The sequence below is a fragment of the Mastigoproctus giganteus genome, chromosome 8, assembly GCF_048544385.1.
Source record: "Mastigoproctus giganteus isolate SK-2022 chromosome 8, ASM4854438v1, whole genome shotgun sequence".
Classification (NCBI taxonomy): domain Eukaryota; kingdom Metazoa; phylum Arthropoda; class Arachnida; order Uropygi; family Thelyphonidae; genus Mastigoproctus; species Mastigoproctus giganteus.
Genome location: NC_143582.1, coordinates 12,643,766 through 12,653,991, shown reverse-complemented (window position 1 = coordinate 12,653,991; position 10,226 = coordinate 12,643,766). Strand labels below are relative to the sequence as shown.

Below are 10,226 nucleotides of genomic sequence, written 5' to 3'. Positions count from 1 at the left end.
GCTTGTTGCACGAATCCAAACTTCAAAAAATGTACCACTGGAATGTTTTCAATTTTATGAAATATTTATGGTTGAAGACTTTTAGAAGTGTTTAAAGCATTTAATGGCATTATGAACATGTCTATTAAAGGCTTTTATTGAAGTTGGGAGTAACATTCATGAAGTGAAACTTGAGAAAGTCAACTGAGAAATGTCTCGGTTGTTGACACATACTGACATCAATAATTTTAAGGAAATAAATCCATCTATAAAAAAAGTACTAAAGTATAAAGAATGACTGATAATTTTTATATAAGTAGAGACATAATTTCTCAGTTGACTTTTTTAAGTTTCATTTCTCCATTTGGTTGACATCAGCAAGAATTGTAAACATATGTAACATATCTATATCACCGATTCCAGAACATTAAATATCTGGACAGATGAGAGGAGTACTGCTGAATATAAACAAGATAAAAATGCATTAATTCCTAAAATTACTCTTGAAATAAAGTTTTTAAAACAGAGTCAACTAGACTAAGGAAAGGTATTTGCTAGAGCCATAAACTAATTTTTCAATAACTCAACAGAAAGCTGGATGGAAATTAAATTATAGACTGTTCATAAAAGAAACTATCCACTTTCAATCTAACCTACCATCTAATTTTAGTTCTTAATATCAATTTTAATATTTTTTTTAGTCTTATAAATCAGAAACCACACAATTTAAAACATTAAAACACTTGGTATATTATATGAGACATTTAGAGGGGCACAGGTCAGGTTTCTACTAGCAAAGAAAATTGTGCTAAGGAGCAGTCATGTTTTTATAAAAATGTCTATCTTACCTAATTATGCATCTGTGGAACAAGGTCATAGTATAAAGACAAAAATCCATTTCCACAGATTAATCATTCTCTTAAAATTATGTCATTAAATTTTAGAATTGCTACTTTGCTTAACTGTTTAAAAAATTTCTTTAAAACTTCACAAATGACAATTTATTTTAAATTTATGTTAATAAAGTTGTGCTATAAATTTTTTAGACAGTGTATCTTGAACATCTAATTCATTAATTAAAAAGTTGATATTACTTTTTAAATTAATTAATCCTCTTTAAATCAAATTTTAATAAATAAACATTATAAGGATATATTTATAACAGAATAATTAATTATTAGATATTTCAATTTACTTGCAACTTATCTTTATCATAGCAACAATTCTTTCTTATAAAATCCAAAGTTTCAACCAGTTTACTTTTTACTTAGTGCATGTTTTAAGCTAGACAGCCAGACAAAACCTTTACATTCTTCTTTATATACATCAGGTACAATCAAATCAGGGCCCGTACTGGTTACAGGCACCATCTGAACAGTAGCACTACCGAACAGCTTCTTCTCGTACTCTATGAGCTGTTCAAAAAAATGATTATTGGGATGAATAACTTGACGCTTAGATTTTAGAAAACGAAATGCATCCCGAAGCCTCAATTTCTGGTATTTCATCAAGTACGCTAGAAAGGCAATAAAAGGTATTTATGGAATATATAAACAGAGCAAGTACGTTTTTTGCAAAATGGTACAAAGTCTGAATATCATAAAACCATGCTATCATTGTTACTAAAGTAGTCAAAGTAAACACAGTGGACTCCCCGCTTTACGATGGACTCTCCATAATAAAATACCTTTCACTGTACGATATGTAGTAAGTGCGGGACATTGCGATCACGTTTGCAAATTTAAAATTTTAATTCTATTAAACAAAGTTTAAAAAACAGGAATGAAGAGAAGATTCTGGAAATTTATGATTTTAGTGAAGGGGAAACACATTTTACGATAATAATGTAAAAACCCACAGAATTCCAGCTATCGGTATTATTGTAAATGCAATAAGATCAGAGTTTACTATACATTTATAATTAGATTGCACTAACAGAAAAGATTAATAAACTGGAAACTGAAAATTGTTTTTGTTTTATGGTAGTGATCTCCAGAAATGTGCTTTAGAAAAATATCACAAATGCTTTCAAAATTGATTCTTAAAACAAAACACAGCAATAAATGGTGTGTGAGGGTGTAGTGCATTTTAATGATTTGAATTGGTTTTCTGACTCTAAAGCAGCTGATTCTACTAACCATTTACCCTACTTATTTCACTTTACGATGCCTTATGATTGTCTCCACCACGTGGTCCTTTCTCTCAGCCAATAGCAGCATTTGTAAATGTGTTGAGCATGTGTTTTGTTTTTGTATCCTGTAGTTGAAGTGATTTTTTGTGTTGTGTTGCTTTCCAAAAATTTGCTGTACTGAATTCTTGAATGTACAACATTGTGTAAACTGATAATATGGCCTCTAAAGAGTGCAATAAAAAGAAAATTTCAATTAAAATTAAACAAGAAATAGTGAAAAAACATGATGATGGTGCTAAAATTAGTTCGTTGGTGCATGAATATGGTTTTTCCCAGTCAACCATTTGACCATAGTGAAACAAAAAGAAATCCTTAAGAAAGTTAAAGTAAGTGATGAATCTAACACAGTCCAAAAAGGAAGAGAACTCACTGTAGAAATGGAAAGGCTTTTGTTGCTGTGGATAAAAGAAAAACAAATGAAGGGTGATGATACAGTTCCTGGACAATACAATTGCGAATGTGCAAAGCAGATTTTTGAGGCTAAAACACCTTCAACTAACAATACGTGATATGGGGACTTTAAAGCCAGCAAAGGCTGGTTGGACCATTTTAGAAAAATGGTCCAATATTAAAAGTGACATAAGGCATGGAGAGGTATGAAGTACTGATCAGGAAACAGCTGAAAACTTTAAGGTGGAGTTCCAAGAGCTAATTGAGAAAGAGGGTTACCTTCCTCAACAAGTCTTTAATACAGATGAAACGGGCCTCTTTTGGAAAAGAATGCCCAGGCAAATATACATCACAAAAGAAGAGGCCTCTTTACCTGGGCATAAGCCTACGAAGGATATGCTTACTCTGCAATTGGGGTCCAATGCCTCTGGTGATTTTAAACTTGAGCCAATGTTGGTTTACCACTCAGAAACTCCAAGAGTGTTTAAACTGCAAAAGGTCACCAAAAGCAGGTTGGGTGTCTTCTGGCAGTGTAACAAGAAGGCCCGGGTGACAAGACACCTCTTCAATGAATGGGTATTTGAAGTGTTTTGTCTTCAGTCAAAAGTTACTTAGAAAAGAACAAACTTCCTCTAACAGCACTGCTAATTTTGGATAATGCGCCAGGCCAAGATAATAAACTTTCCCGATCTCTGGAGGACAAATTTGACTTTGTTACTGTCAAATTTCTTCCACCCAATACCACCCCTCTGCTTCAGCCAATGGATCAGCAAGTGATTGCCAACTTTAAAAAAATTTACACGAAGAAGATGCTTGCCAAGTGCTTTGAAGAGACTTCAGGAGAAAGAGCCATCACCTTAAAGGAATTCTGGAAGACTAGGTTTATTACCTTAGACTGTGTAAAAATGATTGTCAGTTCTTGGAATGAAGTTTCAGCTCGACATCTCAATGCAGCCTGGAAGAACTCGTGGCCTTCAGTCATCCATGATTTTGAAGGATTTGAAGTTGGTGTTCTAGAACAGGAAATTATCACTCTTGGTGAGTCCTTGGCTCTTGAGATTGATGCCGCAGATGCGAAGGAGTTAATTTAGGACCATGGAAGAGAGCTGACAACAGAGGAGCTCCAGGAATTAGAGCAGATGGGTGAGCATGACAGTGGAGATGAGAAACACGAGGATAATGACCACGTAGCAACAACTCATGAAATTAAGGACATGTTTGCTGCATGGAACATTGTGAAGAGGACAGTAAGAAAAAAACCCAGATATTGAAACCACTGAATTGATGACCTGCAAATTTGAAGATCAGGTGTTAAGTTATTTCAAGAACCTTCAGAGAAAGCACCAAAAGCAAACCACTTTGAACAGTTTTTGTATGATAAGTAGCAAGAGGCAGTGATTGGAAAGAACACCAGATTCTGAAGATTGTTCTGATATCTTGATAGTAAAAGATTCTCTTCAAACTTCATCACCACGCCACCACTGAAACAACTTTTCCAGTGTAAGTTAAATTAAAATTACCATTCATGGTTTTCTAACGTTTAGAATTACCAATTATCATTTTAAACATTTTGGGGAGGGGGAGAATAAGTAAAAATGTGGCACCATTAGCATTTTTTATTTTTTTTTCCTTTTTAAAATTTGTTTTGTGTTCTAATGTTTATTCCAGTGTATAAGATGCACCACAATTTTAGGACTACTTTTTTTTAAATAAAAGGTGCATGGTATACTCTGGAAAATACAGTATTCTATATAAAACTAATACAATTTCTATTATAAAAATTATCTTTTAGAGAGATAAACAGCTTAGTTATACAGCAAAAATTTCGACTTCCGAGGACTTTGAACGAATTACCAAAAAACAGCATGTTATTGGGTTCACATTAAAATATTTTCACGATACAATAGTGTCTCTGGAACAAATTAATATTGTAAAGCGGGGGTCCACTGTAACTGCTTATTAGTAATAACCATTACAGGATTTCCATTTTCTATCAAATTTCGATAATAATAATCAAATTTAATAAAAATCATGTTACTATAAATATCACACCACAAATTTAAACAGATACACCAACTGTTTAGAACTGATTTAATAGTAAAATAAAATAAAATAAAATGATACAAAAGACCAAAATAATATTTACAAAAATTTTATTATTTACAAAAAACTAGTTTACAACAAAAATAAAATAAGTAAATAAGTTAAAATGCATTAAAATATAAATTTAAAAGTGATAAAAATACTATTGAAGCTTTCGGAAGTGTCTGCCTCCTTCCTCAGCAATAATGAAACTTAAGCGACACATCCTTAAATACCAGGTTCACGGCAAACGTGGATGACCTGGCGCATACTCGGTATTCCTTTCACGTGTACCAGAACCGAAGTGGTATGGGGATGTGGAAAACTAAAACGTTTCTTTCTGGCAAAAATCACTGCCTCAAAAAGGGGGTGAAACCTAACTCCTCTGTCTCTGTTCACGCTATTGTTGCCAGAGGATCCAATCCACAGACTTTCCAGCCACTTTCGGTCCCAGAATCTATGCGCCCAGTCAAGGATAACAGCTTTGTTGGGGGAGATCTGGTGTTGTTTTTCCCAATAGTGCTCGGCAATAGTGGATTTATTGAGCTCTGCGGTCTGTATCGCTCTTGAATGTTCCTCCAGACGGTCCTTGAGACGCCTTCCTGTCTCCCCAACGTAACATTCCCCACAATCTGGGCATGTGATCTCATATACGACCCCACTACTAGAATCCCTAGTAATGGGGTCTTTGACCTGTGACACTACTGTGTGCAACCTCCGGCCTGGGAGCTGCACACGGCGTGTCTGAAAGTTGCGAAGCATCCTTGCAATGCGATCTGACAGGCCCGGATAGTAGGGAACATACACTGTGGTAAGCGGTACAGGCGGAACTACCTGATTAGGCTCTTCCTCTCTATTGTATTTAACAATGACCCTCTGGGGGTAACCGCACCTCATAAGATCCCTCGTAATTTGCCTAATTTCCTTCTCCCCCTCCTCAGAGGTGCTGCAATGTGTCCTCACCATACCCAAAAGTGCTCTGGCCACACTATTTTTATGTTGGGCAGTCTGTGCCGTCCTATAATGTGTATACTGGCCCCTACACATTGGTTTCCTATAAACCTGGGTTCTAAGTGTGGGGCCTTCCCTATATACCATTATGTCCAGAAATGGGAGGGTGCCATCTATTTCTACCTCCAAGGTGAATTTTATAAAGAGGGAGAAATCATTGAGAAACGAGACCACATCTTCCTCTCTCCCCTTCTTTACAATAGTAAACGTGTCATCAACATATCGTTTCCACTAATGCATAGGGAACTCCAATCTCGCAAAAACCCTATTCTCTAATTCCTCCATAGCCAGATTTGCGACAATGCCGCTGATTGGAGAACCCATGGCTGTGCCATGAACCTTTCTTTTCCAAGGAGTTTATACATTACTCCTTGGAAAACCAAGGTTGTACTAGAAAGACACAATTCAACAGCACAACATATCTTTTATGTTTAGGTGGTTTTTTTTTTTTTTTTTTTTAAGGAGCATTAGCAACTAAGGCCATATTGCTCCGGGGATATGCGGTGGTCATTCCCTGACCTTTCCACATCCTCCGTATTTGGTGGTGACGGGCTCGAACCCCGGTCTAATCAAGAAGCGTGTGCTACGCACTGCTGCTCCTTCCCACCTGGCTATGGAGGCACCTTTTAATGTTTAGGTGGGATCTAGCACTTACGGTATTATCCTTCTGTAAAGCCAGCTTCACACATTCTACCTCATGTGCTATGGGGATACACGTGAATAATGATATGACATCTAATGACATCATCACAGCCATGGGTTCTCCAATTCAAGAGTGATACGGACCGCAGAGCTCAATAAATCCGCCATTGCCGAGCACTATTGGGAAAAACAACACCAGATCTCCCCCAGCAACGCTGTCATCCTTGACTGGGCGCATAAATTCTGGAACTGCAAGTGGCTGGAAAGTCTGTGGATTGGATCCTCTGGCAACAATAGCATGAACAGAGACAGGGGAGTTAGGCTTCACCCCCTTTTTGAGGCAGTGGTTTTTGCCAGAGATAAACGTTTTAGTTTTCCACATCCCCAGACCACTTCCGGTTCTGGTACACGTGAAAGGAATACCGAGTATGCGCCTGGTCATCCACGTTTGCCGTGAACCTGGTATTTAAGGATGTGTTGCTTAAGTTTCATTATTGCTGAGGAAGGAGGCAGACACCTCCGAAAGCTTCAATAGTGTTTTTACCGCTTTTAAATTTATATATTTTAATGCATTTTAACTTATTTACTTATTTTATTTTTGTTGTAAACTAGTTTTTTGTAAATCAAATTTTTGTAAATATTATTTTACTCTTTTGTATCATTTTATTTTATTATTAAATCAGTTCTAAACGGTTGGTTTATCTGTTTAAATTTGTGCAATGAATAATCCCAACCTTAGAGGCCTTACTGGAGATATATAAATATCACATCTTTAGTGAATTTAGAAAACTATAGACACGTTAATATAAAAATGAATGTTAAAAAGTCATTCTTAAATTATGATTAGTAATTATCATTACCTCATTTAAAATGTTACCTTGGTATACATAATGAGAAGAGTCCACTTTTTTTACAGACTATGGACTTGTAAATAGACCCCACAGGGGTCTGCACACTACAGTCTGAGTCACTGCTCTAGTGAGTATGATAATGGATGAGGTATAACTTTTTATTACAAGGCAACAATTATTTCTGTTGCATTATACAATATCATTTGGTAGTAATGGTGCAATTTTTTTTTGGCTGATGCTGCATAAGCTCATACACTTGCTTTCTTGCATCACATGCTACTACTACTACTAATTCAGTTGCAATATGTTAAATTAATTATGCCCTTTATATTCCACCATATGCAAAGTATAACCTCCAATGAGAGCAAAGTATCTTTATGGGTAAGGCTGTACAAATTTTTTGTACAGCCTTACCCACAATCTTGTACAAAAAATGTGAGAAGAAAAATACAGATTGTTCATTTCGCAATGGTTTAAGCCTGATGATAGGGTTCAACAGAACCGAAATAAAGCCAATCTGTATCAAATTTGGATTGATGATAATCAATAAACATCTATAAAATTCTTGAATACTATAACAGTCTTGATTTTATTGACTACTCAAATGGCAAAAACAATTAATATCCCTCTTCTAATAATTAATTATATAAAAGCTAAAATTTGTATAGAACTTGCACAGATGCTCAAAGCAATATTCAATTCTTTTAACTTACCCAAACATAGTGATGCTGATCTACTAGCTCCTGCTATACAGTGAACCAAAGTCCTTCCTCCATCCCTGTGAACATCATTTATTTTATCAGCTATTTGATCAAAGTAGACAGACAAATCTGTAGCTAGAGAATCTAACACCTAAAAAAAAACAAAAAAAAACAAACTGCAATAAGATATATTACAAGGAAAAGGTGGTAACAGCTTTTAAAATTACTTTGGAGTAAAGTTTAATTGGCTGTAAAACATTATTCAGCAGAGCTATGTGGACAAAATTTAAGAAGGTTGGTGAAATGTTTTAGTACAGCCAAAGGCTAAAAAGAAAACCTCTAATTCTCACAAAGTATGGTAGAGACTAATGACAAAGTAAGAATATGTCGGTTGAAGATTTAAATAACATGGTAGGAAATGACAATTACAGCTATAGATATTTTAGAAAATTCGAAGAATGATCCTCATCCTGCACTGAATAATTTAAAAATGATATTTAGTGCTAAAAATTAGAGGTACAAGAAAGTTGTTGAAATGGATAAAAATCAAAATGCTCCCAGATTTGCCAACAAATATAGACATCTTTTTGCTCAAAAGCTAAATGGCATTCTGATGTCAGTGCGACTTGAAAAAATTTGAGATTACTTAACTGGAAGCTGCAAAAAGAGGTGTGGTAAAAAGGGCTGCAAAAACAGAAAATTCAGAGCAAGGTAGACCAAAGGAGTTTATGAAGCAACTGGAGAAAAGAAAAAATATTATAAGAATTTTTTGGCAATAAATCTAATTCTTATTAAATATAGAGAAAAGTGCAAGAGGACTAAGATGTGTGAAAGAAGATAAAGAAAAAGCTTGGGAAGAGTTCAGGAAAGATGTGCAAAACAAGTATTTCATGTATTAGAAAGGTAAAAAACTGTTTAAGCATTAATTTCAGAACAGGGAAAAAACAATAATTAAGGTAATAAAAAAATTATAAGTGCAAAGTTAAAATGAAAGAAGGATAATTTAGAAGTATGAAGTTTGTTTGTTTGTTATTTGGTTTTTAGGAGCATTAGCAACTAAGGCCATATTGCTCCGGGATATGCGGTGGTCATTCCCTGACCTTTCCGCATCCTCCGTATTTGGTGGTGACGGGCTCGAACCCCGGTCTAATCAAGAAGCGTGTGCTATGCACTGCTGCTCCTTCCCACCTGGCTATGGAGGCGCCGAAGTATGAAGTAAATGTTGATTATTTGTTAAAGAAAAACTGTTGTCATAGGGTTTTAGGTACATCAGCGATTTAGAATGTGTTGTGCTGTTGTGTATCATATGTGTATCACAAGTGTGTTCACAGGCCCATTTTTTGTTGTACAGGTTGAAAAATATGGAATAACTTTGGGGGGGGGGGTACTCCACTGCTTGGGATTAGCTAACTACAGAAGAAGCCTTTAGAAATTCTAGTCTATGATGGGACTCAAACCCAGCTCTACAGGTGGACCTTTTAGGTGCGGGGTGTGTGTGTGTGGTTTCTTCACAAAATATCATAATTGCAGATTTAATACAAAATATTTCTGATAATTTTTTTTAATATTTTAATTTCTTAATTTTCAATTTGTTTTTTAAATTTTTGAAAAAAATTTAATTAAATTTTAATATCACTATTGTTGAAAGTATAATATTTACATACTGGAACATTAATGAATTCCACACTACTCAGCTGCAGATTAGGAACGTCAATGGTAACATTAATAACACAGTTTATTCGATGCTTTCGTATGTTCTCCACTGTGACAGCTGTTGCCGAAGATATAAATAAGTGGTCATTCACTTGAGACATAACAGTAAAAAGAGACATTGTGATGTTAACTGATTTCTTTTATCTTCTGATATTATCCATGCATTTTTCAAATAAGTAACACTGGAAGTAACAAAAAGAAGTTAGTAAATAATATGAAATAAAATTAGCTTTGTCAAAATTTTAATAAAAGATAGTTTATAAAACTGCAACTTTTATGTAAAAAATTCTTGTGGTATAAGTAAAATCACTCAACTTTTATAGTTGAGTGATTTTATTTAGTGGGAGGCCACTGTACAAGATTTCTAAACAGTGTCATGGTGTCTAGAAACCTATTGATTTTTGCAACATAGGTAAGGAATGTTGGAATGTCTTATCATTAGGGTTCGGATTTTTATGTATTATCATATTCATTTTTCGTTTGCATAAAAGGCATGAAACTTAGTGTGTCCATGTTATATGGTCTGACGATCATAAAGAAGCGTGTTTATAATTTCATATTTCATCATATTTTACACATTAGATCATAATTTCAAAAAATATATAAAATATAATATTTAATAGCATATTTTATACTTGTTGGCATAAAACTTTCATATTTCGTCTT

The 10,226-nt window shown here is 34.7% G+C and overlaps 1 protein-coding gene across 1 annotated transcript; it reads right to left on the bottom strand.

The window, feature by feature from the left end:
• Positions 1–1,235: 1,235 nt before the first annotated feature.
• On the bottom strand, positions 1,236–9,679 carry LOC150081260 (dual specificity protein phosphatase 14-like). Its single transcript, XM_090379476.1, has 3 exons — positions 9,512–9,679; positions 7,860–7,998; positions 1,236–1,495 (listed from the first exon to the last, which is right to left on the bottom strand). Exons 1-3 carry the CDS (start codon positions 9,677–9,679, stop codon positions 1,236–1,238), a joined length of 567 nt encoding a protein of 188 aa, XP_090235602.1.
• Positions 9,680–10,226: the final 547 nt, after the last annotated feature.

What these genes read in the sequence shown, in the direction of transcription:
- LOC150081260 (XM_090379476.1), bottom strand. Translation starts at nt 9,679, where the DNA reads ATGTCTCTTTTTACTGTTATGTCTCAAGTGAATGACCACTTATTTATA. An exon ending in TGGAATTCATTAATGTTCCA is followed by an intron (nt 7,999 to 9,511) that starts GTATGTAAATAT and finishes GTTTTTTTTTAG; the next exon opens with GTGTTAGATTCTCTAGCTAC. An exon ending in ATCAGCATCACTATGTTTGG is followed by an intron (nt 1,496 to 7,859) that starts GTAAGTTAAAAG and finishes TTGCCTTTCTAG; the next exon opens with CGTACTTGATGAAATACCAG.